This window comes from Puma concolor, chromosome A1, assembly GCF_028749965.1.
Source record: "Puma concolor isolate L17-30 chromosome A1, mPumCon1.1.hap2, whole genome shotgun sequence".
Lineage (NCBI taxonomy): Eukaryota > Metazoa > Chordata > Mammalia > Carnivora > Felidae > Puma > Puma concolor.
Window position 1 is genome coordinate 150,956,967 of NC_141667.1, and position 16,739 is coordinate 150,973,705.

Sequence of the window (16,739 nt, forward strand, 5' to 3'; positions counted from 1 at the left end):
AAAAAATACGTCCACCAATGAAATGTGGGGTCATTATGCTTATTTATTTATTTATTTATTTATTTTTTTTTTTTGAGAGAGAGAGAGAGTGAGTGCAGGAGGAGGGCAGGGGCAAAGAAAGAGGGAGAAAGAGAGAATCCCAAGCAGGCTCCATGCTGTCAGCATAGAGCCCAAGGCAGGACTGGAACTCATGAACTGTGAGATCATGACCTGAGCTGAAATAAAGAGTTGGATGCTTAACTGACTAAGCCACCCAGGTGCCCCATTGTGCTTATTTTTATAATAACTTTGTATGGAAAGTAATGATAATTTTTGTCTTGCAAAATGGCAATACAAAGTTTCTTTTAAAAATAAATGGCGTTAGAAAAGTTGGTAGGTGAAAAAGCAAACTAATCAATAGCACAAGTGGTACATAGTTATGGTCAAAAATAAAAAACAAATAAAAAACAAAACCATGAAGGTGGCACTTATAAGACCATGGGAGAAAAAAATCCTCATTCCACCAAGTGCCACACCCACACCTGCCCTGTGCCAAAAAATGAACATTTATAATTCCTGATGTAAAGTTAAAGAAAGAAGTGGCCACATTCCATGGCCCTAAGAAAGGTGTCTCTAGACAGATGCTCAGGAAGACAGACTTCTAAAGAAGGATGGGAAACCACCGCACTGGAAAAAAATACTTTGAACAGTATACATGCATTGTTTAAACAGTAGAAAACACAGAATAATAAGAGGAAGAAAATGGCCTGATCCCATCTCCAAGAGAGAAACACCACTTATATTGTATTGCTCTCCAGGCAGTGCTAAATACACGTGTGTTTGCATTTATGTGTGCGTGTATGTCTGCATGTTAATTTATTTATTTTTTAAAATATTTTATTTATTTTTGAGAGAGAGACTGAGAATGAGTCGGGGAGGGGCAGCGAGAGAGGGAGACACAGAATCTGAAGCAGGCTCCAGGCTCCAAACTATCAGCACAGATCCCCGTGTGGGGCTCGAACCCACAAACCATGAGATCATGACCTCAGCTGAAGTTAGATGCTTAGCTGACTGAGCTACTCAGGCGCCCCTGCACGTTTAAATATAATTATTATTATTTACAAAATGGATGGTGATATAGTCCATCATTAAGACTACTGGCCCAGAGGTGCCTGGGTGGCTCAGTCGGTTAAACATCCAACGTCGGCTCAGGTCATGATCTCACGATTCCTGGGTTTGAGCCCTGCGTTGGGCTCTGTGCTGACAGCTCGGAGTCTGGAGCCTGCTTCTGATTCTGTGTCTCCCTCCCCCTCTGCCCCTCCCCTGCCCACACTCTGTCTCTCTCTCTCTCTCTCTCTCAAAAATAAATAAATGTAAAAAAAAAAAGGAAAAAAAAAAGACTACTGGCCCAGGAGTTAGACAGACCCAATATGGTATCCTTATTTCTGTCTGTTACCAACATTGTGCCCTCAAGCAGCCCAGATATGACCCCTCTGAGCCACTATGTCAAATTCCTCATTTGTAAAATGGGATATGATCACTGTGCCTTCACTAGAAGTTTGTTGTGTTTACTTTTTCATGTTTATTTATTTTGAGAGAGAGAGAAAGAAAGAGTGTACAGGAGAGGCAGAGGGAGACAGAGAAAATCCCAAGCAGGCTCTGTGCTGACAGTGTCTGACTCGGGGCTCAAACCCACGAACTGCGAGATTATGACCTGAACCGAAATCAACAGACGCTTAACCAGTTGAGCCACACAGGTGCCCTGGTTGTGTTTATTAAATGAGACCATCCTGGTGAAGCCCTCAGCACTGGCTACTGTTGCCCTGCGGGTTCTACAGTGTGCCTTCGTATCTGGGAGGGTCACCCATATCTGGTCTACACACCATACACTGTAAAATCATCTTTCCAAGTTCCAAATCCTAAACAAGCAAAGAAATCGTGAGGATTTTTAATTATAGCATCAAATTTGCAGATTAAGGAGAGTCAGTTATCTTTAAAAAACAATTTTTAATTTTTTTTTTTTTTTAAAGGCCGGATGAAGATTTAAATTTTTTTTTTCAACGTTTATTTATTTCTTGGGACAGAGAGAGACAGAGCATGAATGGGGGAGGGGCAGAGAGAGAGGGAGACACAGAATCGGAAACAGGCTCCAGGCTCTGAGCCATCAGCCCAGAGCCTGACGCGGGGCTCGAACTCACGGACGGCGAGATCGTGACCTGGCTGAAGTCGGACGCTCAACCGACTGCGCCACCCAGGTGCCCCAACAATTTTTAATTATTAAAATAACTTTAAGCCAATTAGTTTTTTAAAAAATAATGTTAAGCCTTTTTACCAAGGAGTGTGGACTCTCTCCCTTTATTCAAATCTGGTCTTGTTTCTCATTGCTGACTTTTGTAGTCTTCTCTGGAGAGACTCTGGACTATTTTTATTAAGATTTATCTTAAGGGATTAAAATAGTTTTTCTAGCTCGGGTAAATAGATTACTTTTTTTTTTTTTTTTTTTTTTGGTTTTTGTTCAAGAAAGGCTTGCTGAGGGTTTACTGTGCCAGTCATGTGAGGAGGCACAAGAGGAAACGGGGTGGATATGGTTCTGCAGCCTTGTTCAGCTAATAGCTGAACTGCTGGAATGTCTGATTTCCACATCTTCATTCTCTGACTAGCCTCTAGGATTAGTTCTAACAGGCTTTCAGTTGGATTTAAAAAAGTTTTTTTTAAATGTTTATTTGTTTTTGAGAGAGAGCCCAAGCGGGGAGGGGCAGAGAGGCAGTGAGAGAGCGAATCCAAGCAGGCCCCAAGCAGCCAGTGCAGAACCCAATGCAGGGCTCGAACTCACAAACCGTGAGATCGTGACCTGAGCCCAAATCAAGAGTCAGACGCTTCACTGACTGAGCCACCCAGGCACCCTTATGGTAGTGTTTTCTATTTCAACTACCAGGAAAGTGTTTTGGTCTTTTCTGAGTATGTGTATATGGATGTGTATAAATTTTTTGTACTAAAATGGATATGAAGCAGACTTCCTCAAATTTCAGAAGTATTGTCTGTTAATGAGAACATGGACTTAGAAATGACTTGGACCACACTCCTAGGTCTTGGCCCTCTCATCATGAGTGCTCAGACTCAGGCAGAGTCAGGTGGGGTGAGAGAAGGACCAAAGGTCTGAAGACACCTGCCTCAGCTAGCTAAAGGGAGCATAGCCTTTGAGTGGCCCCAGACATCCTGGGCCAGAGGGAGCACAACCCAGGGTGCTCAGATCTGCTGATTTTCCAGAGAAGCTAGAAATCCAGAATTTTATGTGAAATCTCCCCCCTTTTAAAATGTTGGCAAATAATTCAATTATTCTGTGCAGGCCCCAAAACATTGTGGAGGTCAGTGAATCCTGCCCTTGGTCATGAGGTGCCCTCAGTGGTTCTCTAAGGTTCTCGGAGAAGGGTCACAGAGAACTGAAATCTGCCATCATCCCTGCCCCTTGCTGTAAGAAAACAGCTGAAAAGCGGGGATAAATGAAAAATGGTGGTGTCTGGCCAGTCATTTTTGGTTACATAATCCTAGCAAAGAAAGGAAACAAGCTTTAGCTACCTTGCGTCAGAAGCAAAGAAGAATTCCACTGCTTTATCGCCCACGGCATGAAGGCAGGTTGAGCTGTCCAGCCTCTTCATTCTTGTCTTGCAGATCTTCTTTACGTTCTCGAAATTGCCTGGTGAAGGAAGGATTGCAAGTGACATTAAACTATTTTGTTTGAATAACATGAAGCAAGGCACCAGCTTTCCCTTTGAATATGTGTGGGAGAAATCTGCAATTTTTAGCTTTGGCTGCGTCAGCCAAATCGTGAAAATGATCCCCAAATAGCACGGTGCCACTGCAAGAGCTTTTTGAATGGCTGTGAACAAAACAAAGCAAATCAACACTCATACCAGAGCGTGGCTGCCTTTATGTAATGGAGCTGCATGCCTTCCCCTGGACTTGTGTATGTGTTTGAAAATATCTATAATAAAAAGCTTTTGCAAAGAGGGACCCAAGTCTCAGTTGCACGAAAGCCTTTCTGACCTGGAGCCTTATGCGGACCGGCCCCGGCAGACAGAAGAAATCTGCCTGCACCAGAGCTCCCTGCCCTGTTCAAGTCCTTCTCGGAAAACTTACGTGTCCTGTACAAGATGGGGATCTGTTCCGTGGAAAGCTTGTATTTGCTGCGCACTCCAATGAGGAGGGGGCTGCCTCTCCTGTAGAGACAACAGGGAGTCGAGTTGCTCATTGTCTCAACACCCCAGGCAGGGCTGGATGGCCTCTTAGCACTGAGGAGGGGTCCCCGCATCTAGCCCTTCCAACAGGGGAAAGTGTCCTGTTGAGATCCTACAGGACGGACTCCTGAGCCACAGGAAGATGCTCCCAGGGCTTGGGGCAGGGACCAACTGACTGGCAGAATTCTGGCTCGCTTTCACGGTACCACCCACCTGCCCAGTAAATCCCCACATGGTTAGATCACTGCGGCTGAGGCATCAGTAGGCCCTCACTTCATGGCTCCAGCTTGCTGCTATTTACTGCCATCTTTAAAGCAGGAGCCCTGGACGCCCATGACCTGCCCAAAGACTCTCTTCCCTCCCCCTGCCCCGCCCCTTTTGCCTAGCTCAGCTGTTCTCCAGCTTTGAGGGGCATTCTGATGACTGGCTTTGGATCTGCTCAACTTTGTGGGCCACTTAACACACTTTCAAGGGTGGTTTTGTCTCTGAGTGTCACCTCCTGGGCGAAGTTTCAATTCCTTGACCTGCACGAGCTGGACTCCATCACAGAGGGGACAGTGATGTTTCCTCTGTGGGAGTTCCTGCAGCCTCAAACTCAGGTTTCCTCTCCCAGCCCCGCATCCAACTTCCCCAAGTGGGGGGACAAAGTCTGTGGCTTTGAAGAAAGTGCTGTGAGCACCTTGAATAATCTGGACCATCTTTTATCATATCTGAAGCAGAGGAGACATGGCTCTGGTACAATGGAGAGCCAGCTCGAATGGCCTTTATAACATTGACAATGAGAAAGTACTGTGGTTATCTAATTTTCTTGGCAAACGTCTCCCCCAGATTTTATTGTTGTAGATAGAGCTCTATGATTTCTCTGAACTTTGCCTCAGATAATGCTCCCGAGGCATCCCAAAGATTGCCCAGGAGGTTACAGAGCCGGCAGGTTATGGACAATTTAGAAATATAAAGCTTTATTGCTTCTTCACATGGCCTTCTTTTGCATTCATTTAAAATAGTAATACCATGATAGTGTCAAGTTTTAAAAGGGGTTTCTAATTTTTTTTAATGTTTATTTATATTTGAGAGAGAGAGGGAGACACAGAATCTGAAGCAGGCTCCAGCCTCTGACCTGTCAGCACAGAATCTGATGCGGGGCTCGAACTCATGAACCGTGAGGTCATGACCTGAGCTGAAGTTGGCTGCTTAACTGACTGAGCCACCCAAGTGCCCCGGGGTTTCTAAATTTAATAGGGACAAGCGGTCTGTTATAATTCTATGATTGAAGAAATTGAATGCCAAGCGGTAAATTCCTTCCTATCCTGAACAAAAATTAAATCATGATACATTCCCATCATTTCCTGCCTAGAGAATATGACTGTGAGGGATTGCCTCGTTCTCTCTGCGTCTTCCAGGCCACAGGTGCATTCTCCATGGCTCCTCAGAGGCTTCAGAATGAAACTTTCAGTCCACAGTGCACCTGAGACCTTGCAGAGCAGGGCTTCTGCCAACATCCTCACTCCCCACCAGCCCTTGGAGCTAGAGGGGCAGAGTGTACACGACCTTGCTCACTGCTGTCTCCAATGCCTGGTACACAGCAGGTGTCAGTCTGTCTTTCTGAAAGAGCAGAAAGTCCCCCCATGACTGCTACCATGAGGAATGAGCTTACAAAGTGTCTTGGAAATAGCCACTGCTTTCATTATAGAATCTGGGCCACATTCCAGGGGCTCCTTTGAAGAGCAAGGGTTGGCGTGTCCCTGGTGACCCCATCTGTGCCCTCAACCAGGGTCTTTTCTATTTTTTTTCTGAAGGGGACTCAGGCTGCTCTGGGTCAGATCCCCGAATGCTGAGCTCACTCTAGGCCCCTTCCTTTTGCTCACACTGGTGCTTCTGGCCACCTCCCCAAGGCTGACATTTGTACCCCCTCATGCTCCCCAATGCATTGCCTCCCAGTCCCCAACACGGAGTATCAACACCCTCTGCCCTGCTCTGTCCTCCTGCACAAATGTCCAGTCCTTAAAGACAGGACTAGGTCAGGTGTTAATAGATCCCTAGGACCCAGTATAGACTAAGTGCTCAACAAATATCAGTTGGATGGATGGAGGGAGGGAAGGACAGATGGACAGGTAGATGTGTAGATGGATGGTCAGACTGATGGCAGATGGACAGATGGATAATCAGTTCATCTGAATATAAAATAACAGGATGGCACTCATGCTCCCACTTGTGTGAATCCACACATCACTGGGGGCCATGTGGCTCTATCCAACAGAGGGACATGTCGGCTGGCCCTCTAGAACACCTCTGGTGTGCAGGTGATGAAGCTTGAGCGTGGGGCCTTCAAGGCCTCTTCTTACTGGATTCAAATTAATGTTCACTTGTTCCTAGTTTCACATTCATAATTTTGCAAGCTTTTTCCAGAAGGCATCTCCAAAACTGACCTGCAACCTGGATCTGCCCCTTGCTATACAGTTTTATTTTTACTTTGAATTTGTTATCAACTTCTGAAAATCTGGAGATTTCAAATAAAAAATCAACTTTCTGCTTTCTCTTTTAAAAATCAGAAGCCCAGCCACAGAGATGGTAGGGTGCATAAGCCACGGTCTCACTTCTCCCCTGTTGTCTCAAGCTAAACAATCTTATTTTATTTATTTGTTCTTGAAATGTCAATGTGTTTTTGCCTCACCTGGTCGCAACAGCTTCTCCCGGGTAGTGGATGCTCTTGAAAACCAACGCGAATGCACCTTCCTGTAAACACAGCAAACAAGAGTGAGCCTCATGTGCTCCGGCCCCACTTGAGCTGCCAGGGCTGTTGCAGCCTGGCCCACCACCCCACAGGGGGGTCACTCTTCACAGTGGGTGGTCCTGGGGTTCCTCCATCAGGGTGCTGAATGCAGGACAGCTCTTTCAGGGTGATGTCAGGAGAAGAAAGTGACACAGTCCGTACCACGAGGAAAATCCAAAGACCAGAACTTGTGGATTTCATGGTGCTCAGCAGAACCCACCCCTGCTCAGGGCCACAAGGAGCGATTCCCAGCTCTGTGATGATCTGGGTGGATGGGGGCAGTTAGAGCCTCAGGAAATGAGAACTGTGGCCAGGGGTCCTGCCCTGGAACTGTGAGAACGAAAGGGACTACTCCATGACACACAGTAGAGCCTGGGTTCAAACGCTGTCTCCACCCCTTAATTGAGCAATTGCCTAGTTTGTGCCTCGTGGTGAATGGAAATGAGAATAGTTCTACCTTGCATGGCTTCTGTGAGCTCATGTACTTTTGTTGCTCATTTTTGAGAGAGAGTGTGTGAGCAGGGAGGGACATAGAGAGAAGGGGACAGAGGATCTAAAGTGGGCTTTGTGCTGACAGCAGTGAGCCTGAGTTGGGGCTTGAACTCACCAACGTGAGATCATGACCTGAGCCCAAGTCAGACGCTCAACCAACTGAGCCACCCAGGTGCCCCATGTGAGCTCCCATGTGAGCTCATGCACTTTAAGTGCTCTGAACAGTGGCCTGCCATATGAAAAACCCAACAGTGGCATGGGTTGTTATTAGTGTTGCTATTATTTCTTTAGCAATGACTGTCATTTACCCTCTGTTGCGTTGTGCAAACCAGAACAAACCTAGTTCTCCTAACTCAAGACTCCAATGCTCTATTTAAATCCCTGGTGCAAAATTCTCTCCTACATTCTGACCACCCTGTACTAATTTTACCATGCCCCTAGTAGACTGGGGTTATGTATAACCAGCTAGAAGTCTGGATTTTCATGTGAAATGCCCCATGTTTTGGAATGGCAGACCCAAGGCCCCACGCAGCCTTGGCCAGTTTGTCAACTCAGTCACACAGCCAGAGGGACCCAGAGTCAGCATCACTAGGCCTCTAGGGGCCTTTCAAACTGCCCAGGAGCCTGATGTTTACCCTGCCAGTTCTGTCAACAATAACGTGGTACTGAACAGAAAAATACTTCCCAGTCCCAAAGAGCCCCAAAGAGCCCCTCATTGCTTCAGCTAAGAGAAATCACTGAAATTTACACCTGTCATCACTGGGGAGGCATTTCCAAAATTTAAAATTACAAATGGAAATGAGAAGATATCGTGCAGCAAAACCAAACTGGTTTACTGTAAATTACATAGTAATTATACTATGTATTACGTATAGGACAGGCTCTTGTCTATAAACGTCTTCTAAATTATGACTTCCAAAAATGGGAGCAAAGTGTTTGACAGTAGACTTATTTATGAAAAAGGCTCTGAAAATACCAGAGGGTGATATATTTTAAACCATAGTGTTGTACCCTCTGACCCTGGATATTCCAGATTCTTGGCCCCAAATGCTGTCTCCAGGCTGCCCCTGTGTCGGAGGAGCTCCTGGATGGCAGGGATGCCCAGGAGGCTGGACTCTGGGAAATCTGGAGACCACTCCTCCTCCTACCCCTACCATCTCATACACGGCCTGAGTCTGTTGTGCCTCGTCCTTGTGGACAACTCCCCCTCTACCCCGCCCTTGCCCCAGCATGTGCCCCTTCTTGGGGCTTAGTTTTGTGGGTCCAGCCCTCTGGGACATCACCAATCTCTCTCTCTCTTCCTGGATAAGCACACAAACGTGACCTGGTATCCCCTATCACAAAAAACAGTCTTCCCTCAGAACTGCAAGCCTCTCCCACCACCACTGGGCCGTTTCCTGACACTCTTTTTCTAGAATCAAACTTCTCAAAAGTTCACATCTGCTTTTACTTCCTTTTCTTTCCAACTCTGCTCAGTAAAGATATGTGGGTATTTCTGCCCCTTGATGAACAATCACTTCACTGAAACTGGAGGAAAAACTACAATTCTGAGTCTCCAACATCAGTTCAATGCACCCTGGGTATGTAACTAATGGCACACACAGCAGACAAGATGACAAAGGTCCCGCGTGCAGTGTGCCATCACGAGGAACCACTGATGGGAAGTTCCGATCATGGATTCAGAGGGGTTAAGATGGAACAAGCCACTTCTTACTCGATATTTACTACCAAAACCTCAAGATTTCTCTCAGTTCTCCATGATGCAACATCTTAAGGCCAGACATCGTAGACTTTTTTTGTTTTTAGTAACTTCACGCCCAGCACAGAGCCCAATGCGAGGCTGAACTCATGACCCTGAGATTAAGACCTGAGCTAAAATCAAGAGTCAGATACTTAGCCAACTAAGCCATCCAGGCACCACTGTAGTCAAGCCATCTTTAATCCTCAGGTACTTTGCACAAATTCGACTCATAAATGCTACTGAAAAAGTGAAGGAATGAAAGGGCGATTTATGTACACAGGTGGGCCTGGTAACTCACCAGCTGCTGAATGACTCTTTCGACCAGTGTTGAAAACGTAATGTCCTCAGTTTCTCTGTTGTCAAACACGTATTTAATCAGCTTGGCGATGGTCTCTGTGTCTGTTTCTGACTCAAACTCATAGCCTTTGCTTTCCTGTAATATTTCGTTGGACAGAGTGTTAGATAACGGTCATTGCATAATGTTGCCCGGCCAGCTCCCTCTCCTCCCTTATGATCCACGCTCACAGTGACTTAAGATAAGAACAAGGAAAACGGGGGGGTAAGAAATGTCTGCCAGAATCACATAGCAAGCTGAGTCATTCCAGTATTCCCTGAGATCATCCTGCCTCAGAAGTCTGTCCTCGCCATTAATCTGGACATTGCAAAATAACAGCAGTCAAAATGACCAAATATGTTGAGTCAAACCCACCCACATCCCAACCAACGCCACAACCTTTTCATATGTGAGACAAACACTGTCTGCCTTCTCACCCCACATTCCATGTGGTGTATGAGTCGATACGTTAGGCAGTGCAGATACTTTAATAAAAGGAAGTTCATGTTCTTTTGATTATGTGAATCTGCAGTGGTCCCTGAGGGACATGCAAATGCCCTGCTATCCTCTCCTGCAAGATCTGGAAAGGTGGCGGAGCCAGGATGAGGTTTATGTCCAATGTGGTGACATGGGTCTTACTCAGCTACTGCTTTTGCTTCCAGAGGGAAATGAGCTGGTTGGAAAGTTCTGGGGAAGATCGACACCACCTGACTTACACGTTAACCCAGGGGAAGTAGCTTACCAGAAATTTCCTTAGGTCTTTGTAATTTGTGATGATCCCATTATGGATGACAACGAATTCTGGAAGAAAAGTTTGGTGAAGAGAGAAATGCTATGAAAAGGTGAAGTTCAATTCGGAAGTGAAGGACAACGATTTGACAGTCTGAAACTCTACAAGCTTTCCTCCCACGGAGACTCCTGTGAGCAAACATCACTTAGCGGTGATGAGAGTGGACGTGTTACCATCTACTACAAGTTATTTTTTATTTATTTAAATTTTTAAACTATTTTTTTAAACATTTATTTATTTTTGAGAGAAAGAGAGAGAGCACGTGCACGCAAGTGGGGGAGGGGCAGACAGAGAGGGAGACACAGAATGCAAAGCAGGCTCCAGGCTCTGAGCTGTCAGCACAGAGCCCGATGCGGGGCTCAAACTCACGAACCATAAAAACATGACCTGAGCCGAAGTCGGACACTTAACCGACTGAGCCACCCAGGTGCCCCTACGACTACAATTTAAACCTGAGGAAATACACTGCTCTCTTTGGGTTAAAAGCACCTACCAACCTGACTACGCACAGACCTCTGACCTGTGGCCTACAGTATCGTCAAATGTGTTTTGGCATTTATGTCAAATAGGGGATGATGAACACTTCATTATCCAGAAACTAGTTCAGGCATTCTGAAATAGCTTTAGGTTCAATGAGGCCACAAGCTAGCAATCCACACGTGTTCCATTTGATCCACACCACATTGTGAAAAGAGTGAAGTTTGAAATTTTGAATCCTGATTTTCAGGTGCCTGCGTGGCTCCATCAGTTAAGGGTCTGACTTCAGCTCAGGTCATGATCTCACAGTTCGTGAGTTTGAGCCCCAGGTCGGGCACTCTGTTGTCAGTGCAGAGCCTGCTTGGGATCCTCTCTCTCTGCCCCTCCTCCATTCTCTCTCTCTAAATAAACTTAAAAATTTCTGGGTGACCCCAGAAATTCTGGCATCTTTGGGCTCACCCCCATTCCTGTATGGCCATGAGCATTTCTCCCTACAGGGTCTGCCTGATGTGGCTCCTCCCTGCTCCCTGAGCACCAGTAGGGTTCCTTGCCCCCAGCTGGCGGGGGGAGGGGACCCCCTGGCCAACCGTGGAAGAGGGATATGCCTCAGTCACCATTGCATTTCCTCAATAAATAGCTGATGGATAACCTGAAGGTCTAAAAGCAGCCTGAGAGTTTTTCTGGGTAAGGAATTCCCTTTCCTCCTGAGCCTAGATGATAGACCCTTTATCATCCTTGGCATTCAGTAATTCCACCAGGATGCATCTAGAAGGTGGGTGTTCTTCATAAAGATTACTGTTCAGTGAAACTCTGGATCTCTAATTCAGTTTTTGGTCAGTACAGGCTAGTCCTTTACTGTTTTTCTTTGTTTTTAATCATAATTTCCTCTCTCTCTCTCTCTCCCTCTCCCTCTTTTTTACAGCCTATTGTTATACTTGTGAAGTCACACACAGACTGGAAGGGCTTGAATAGAAAAGCCATTTTCGACAAGTGTGCTGGGCACAGCTGAACTCATTTACAGCTTTACCTATTATTATTATTTTATTTTATTTTATCTTATTTTATTTTTACTATTTCACTTGTGTTGTTCTCTTCTTAGGGGACACCAGTAACTCACCTATTGGATCTCTATTCACTGTCTCCATATTCATCCACCTCTCCAATAGTTTTCATATTGACTGTGACACAGTTGCTTTATTTTCTTAACCTTGTCCCATTTTTTCATTTAATTGTCTTCTCATCGGTAGTTGGCTTCCTAGAATCTCTGTTTTCTTTACGAATGCTTCTTTGTGTAATTTTCTTGTGCAACGCTGTTGCTGGGTGTAAGTGTTCCTCAAAAATGTGCTCTTCGGTTATCCCTGATGAGTTGCTAAAGAAATTCTACGAATCTCTGCTTACTTCTCGTGTTGTTTTCTTTTCAATTACTCACCCTGAGTCAGGGCAGGCATTTTCAAGTTTGGGTGTGGGGCAGGGGGATCTGCTTGGAGCCTCCCTGCTTTGGGGACACAGAATCCCCGACTACACTGAAGTGAGGCTTCACTTTATCACCTAGGGTGGCAACCTCTCAGGGTACATGGTCTTGGTACAGTTTTTCCCACCAGCCCCACTGCTCCAGGGGTCAACCTCTGTATCTGGCTTGAGATTTGGCTGGAATAACATTCTAGGTCCTCAGCACCATGGGGTCTGCTGTCCCCCTCCTGGATGTGGGGCACTGACCCCGGAAGTGGGATGCCCTATGGTTCAAGGCATGGACCAGATCCAAGGATCTGTCCTCACTACCCAAGACCCCGACCACATGGATGCACGTGTAGCCCAGCCCCCAGGGTTCTCTCCAGGTGTTCTGCCGAGCAGGAGGTATGGGGCTCTCCTTCCATTCTGCAGAGGAGTCCTTCCCTTCCAAATTGGGCAGGATGAGCCAGTGTTCCCAGGAGTAAGGGACATTGAGCAGAGAGGTGCCAGTCTCTCCTATGGCCCAACTTCCACGACGATGAACTGCAGTGACTCTTGCCAAGTGTTTAGCTAAAGTTTCCTGCCAATAAGCACTCCTCAACGACTCTGGTGGATCTGATTTCTACTCTACTATGGGGCTTGGTAAGAACTGACACTATGCCAGGGAATGTCTTGGGGTGGGGGTCCCAAGGGACTCCAGAGGTCATTCTCTCTGCCGGTCACCCTCCCCCATCATGCCCAGGGGTGGGTCACTGGGGGCTTCTGACCTAATCAGGCCTAACCTAGAACGGAGACCCACTGGAATCTCCAGACCTACCAGCACTTCTCTGATGAGAGGGCCTGGGGGTGTCACTGAAGAGAACTATCCTGTGGGCCCAGGCATGGGACATGGACCCACGAGCTGGGGCATTTGGGAGAACCAGGGATCCTGCAGCTCACCAAAGTGGGCCTGGTATCCCCGTGACTGCCCTGAGCAGTCACCATGTCCCCACTCTCTGTGGGGTCACTCTCTGTGACCCTAGACCACTGCTTTTTCAGTGGAACTCCAAGGTACTGTGAGCCCAGTTACCATATCTTCTAGTTTTTCAAGGAATAACAAAAGTCTGGACTTTCAGGTTTGGTAATTCTCATATTTAAAAAACATGACGCAAGCCAAGCAGAGGGCTCTGCTGCTTGGAGGGAGGCCCTGGGCTGCCTGCTACAGTCTCTGCTTCTCCAAACCCCAAGCCTTTGGCAGCTGAGGCCTCATGGCAGGGCCCAGGATTGGAGCAGGAACTTCAGACATTAACCAAGATCAGCACTGCCCTGGCTCAAGACCACTCTCTTCTGGGGAAATGAAACCCATCCCTCCCTCGGGCACCCAGCCCTCCAGAACAACACAGTCCCTTGCGGAACAGTGCCCGACTCTTAGACCTCTCATGCTGCCAAGTCACACTCAGGCTGGGTCTCAGAAGCTGGGAGCAGTCATGGGAAGTCGCCACTGTTTTCCTGTAGAGGCCTGGGTGGGGGTCAGCCCTGCCCAGGAGCCAGGCTGAGTTTGCCTCCTGTCTAAGGCCCAGTGCTATCTGTTTGGATCCTCGGGGAAGATGAGGCAGGGAGAGAAGCATGCCAGTTGGCAGTGGGTGTGGATCCACAGTGGTACAGGTCAAAGCCAGGCAGAACCTTCAGGAAGGGGACGCAGGGCCACGCTACATACCGTTGCCTTTGTCTGAGCGCTGTGGATGGCTGTTGACAGCATTGGGGACCCCATGGGTAGCCCAGCGCGTGTGGGCAATGCCAAAGTGGGTCTCAAACTCCACCTTCAAGTCCATGCTGTCTTGTTCTAGAAGCAAGAAAAATAATCATTGACACAGTACTGTTATGGTGAGGTGGCATCATTACATGGACACACCTCAGCCACGTCAAAAGCACATCCCACCTTGGACTGCAAAGGCCCCACCCTGGGGATTTCTGCCAGATCCCTGCTGTAGTTTACTTAGTGCTTATCAGTAACCTAAGTCACCAGCCAAAATGAGCTTACTTTAAAAAGAATATTATAGATCATAACTATAAATGGAAAAATAGTATCATTTGCCAGAAAAATTAAAATAAATACATACGTACTAAATATTTAAAAAATTCTCATGCACCACCTCCTAGAAAAACAAAAAACCCCAGACAACCAACCCCCCCCAAACAAAACAAAAACAAAAACAAATCCCACACTATGAGAAACACAGTTTTATGATGTAGGCTTAACTCTCCTTCTATTTATCCATGCTTGGATAAGTGAATATTTTTAGTCTCGAATGCTATTGGAATAAAAGACTTTAAACTGACCCATGCTGCTTTGACTGGGCATGTGTCCCACTTACTGTAAAGTTCTTCATCAAGAGCCTTGACATTTCCTCTTTTCTTGACCAGCTGGATATGTCTTTCTTTGACTTCGTTATTATTTCCATCGATTGCCACACCTGTGGGACACACATGATTTTTTTTTCCTTTTTTTTGCATTGGGATTTGTTTGGTCTCCTGCACTTTGTTACAGAGTACAACCCAGGGTGAGGGCTGCACAGTGCTTTGGATTTGTCCGTTCCCGTTGGCCAGGCTTGCAGCCTGGAAGAGAACTACACAGTGTTCAGGATGTCAATTCAGCAAGATTATGATGTAGCAGCAAACAGGGGAGGCGCACCTGGGACCTGGGCTGTGGCTTTGAACCAGGGTGCATCCCAGGAAGCCTGCCTGTGAAGGAGGTTCCTCCACGCCCACCACTGAAGGTGGCGGGCTCGCTTGAGGGCACTGATGGTGCCATGCCCTGTGCTGACATCCCTACTGCATTAGTGTTCCTAAGATCCTTCATCTGACATGCTTTCCGTTAAGAATGAACAGGGAGCGGAGCCTGGGTGGTTCAGTCGGTTAAGCATCTGACTCTTGGTTTTGACTCAGGTCGTGATCTCTCAGTTAGTGAGTTCCAACCCTGAGCAGGGCTCTGTGCTGACAGGGTGGAACCTGCTCTGGATTCTGTCTCCCTCCCTCTCTGCCCCTCCCCCACTCGTGCTGTTTCTGTCTCTCTCCAGATAAACTATACAAAAAAAAAAAAAAAAAAAAAAAAAGAAAAGAATTCACGGGGATATGAAAGTATCTGGCTCCCCCTTTCTCCTAAGGCTGCTTAATTAAAAATGGGAAGTGGACTAAATATCCACCAGTCAGATGGATGAAGAGGTAAACTCTGAGATAGTCACCCAGGGGAGGATTGTGCAGCCACTGAGCAAGATCCTTAGGAAGAGTTTAGGATAACGGGAGATGCAGGAGATAAATGAAAACAGGACATAAAATTACAATTCTATAGTTACGATCAGGTTAAAAACAAAAAGTAGCTACGTGTGACACCCCCACATCCCCATACCACCTCAACATACGCACAGCAGTGACCAGCAGAGGGACACGAAGATATTGATGGGAGAGCTTTGGTAGAGATTTTTTTTTTTTTACCGTTATTTCTTCTTTCTCCTGTTCTCTAGTTTATTTTTTAAAAAAAAACTTTTAGGGGCGCCTGGGTGGCGCAGTCGGTTAAGCGTCCGACTTCAGCCAGGTCGCGATCTCGCAGTCCGTGAGTTCGAGCCCCGCGTCGGGCTCTGGGCTGATGGCTCAGAGCCTGGAGCCTGTTTCCGATTCTGTGTCTCCCTCTCTCTCTGCCCCTCCCCTGTTCATGCTCTGTCTCTCTCTGTCCCAAAAATAAATAAACGTTGAAAAAAAAATAAAAAAACCTTTTAATGTTTTTTAATGTATTTTTGACAGACAGAAATGGAGCATGAGTGGGGGAAGGGCAGAAAGAGAGGGAGACAGAATTCAAAGCAGGTTCCAGGCTCCGAGCTGTCAGCACAGAGCCCAACGTGGGGTTTGAACTCACCAACCATGAGATCATGACCTGAGCCAAAGTTGGGCACTTAACCCACTGAGCCACCCAGGCGCCCCTCCTTTTCTCTAGTTCTCAAGTGACAGGAACAAGCGTTGTATCTATGAGGGCAGTCTGCGGGGCCTACCTGCCGAGTCATAGCCTCTGTACTCAAGCCTCTGCAGGCCCTTGATGAGGGTTTCGAAAATCTCCTTCCTCGTCCGGGGGACTCTGTAGTTCATGTAGGCGAAGATTCCTGTTGACAGAGGGGGAACCAACATGTTTGTAAATCACTCAGTTGGTGTTGAGGGAAAAAAAAATGCTTCTGGGGACTCCCACCCAGCTGACATCCCGGGAGGCCTTCCTGGCTGCGTGCGTGGCCTTCCCCTGACATAGCCGAAGAACGGTGTGCTCCCCTCTGCTTCCGAAAGGACAGCCCCAGCAAGCAGCCCAGCCAGGGACGAATGCGTAGGCCTTGGCCTTGGGATTTCACCGCAGAGAATTTCTCCTATGGACGCAGTCACGTGACCTGGCTTTCACCATGGCAACATTTATAACAGCAAAGATCGGCCAAACCACCCAACCACCTAGGGACATC

At 46.9% G+C, this 16,739-nt stretch overlaps 1 protein-coding gene across 2 annotated transcripts in view; it reads right to left on the minus strand.

Annotated features, from left to right (window-relative positions):
* The window catches only part of GFPT2 (glutamine--fructose-6-phosphate transaminase 2), a 49,098-nt gene that overhangs the window by 15,981 nt on the left and 16,378 nt on the right, over positions 1-16,739 (minus strand). For both annotated transcript variants that reach the window (XM_086706551.1, XM_086706548.1), the window contains 8 exons: positions 16,290-16,397; positions 14,622-14,720; positions 13,964-14,089; positions 10,294-10,352; positions 9,516-9,650; positions 6,886-6,947; positions 4,117-4,196; positions 3,556-3,673 (listed from right to left, as the gene is read on the minus strand). In XM_086706551.1, coding sequence (XP_086562677.1) covers positions 3,556-3,673; positions 4,117-4,196; positions 6,886-6,947; positions 9,516-9,650; positions 10,294-10,352; positions 13,964-14,089; positions 14,622-14,720; positions 16,290-16,397 — 787 coding nt within the window. The remainder of the gene's footprint in view (positions 1-3,555; positions 3,674-4,116; positions 4,197-6,885; positions 6,948-9,515; positions 9,651-10,293; positions 10,353-13,963; positions 14,090-14,621; positions 14,721-16,289; positions 16,398-16,739) is intronic.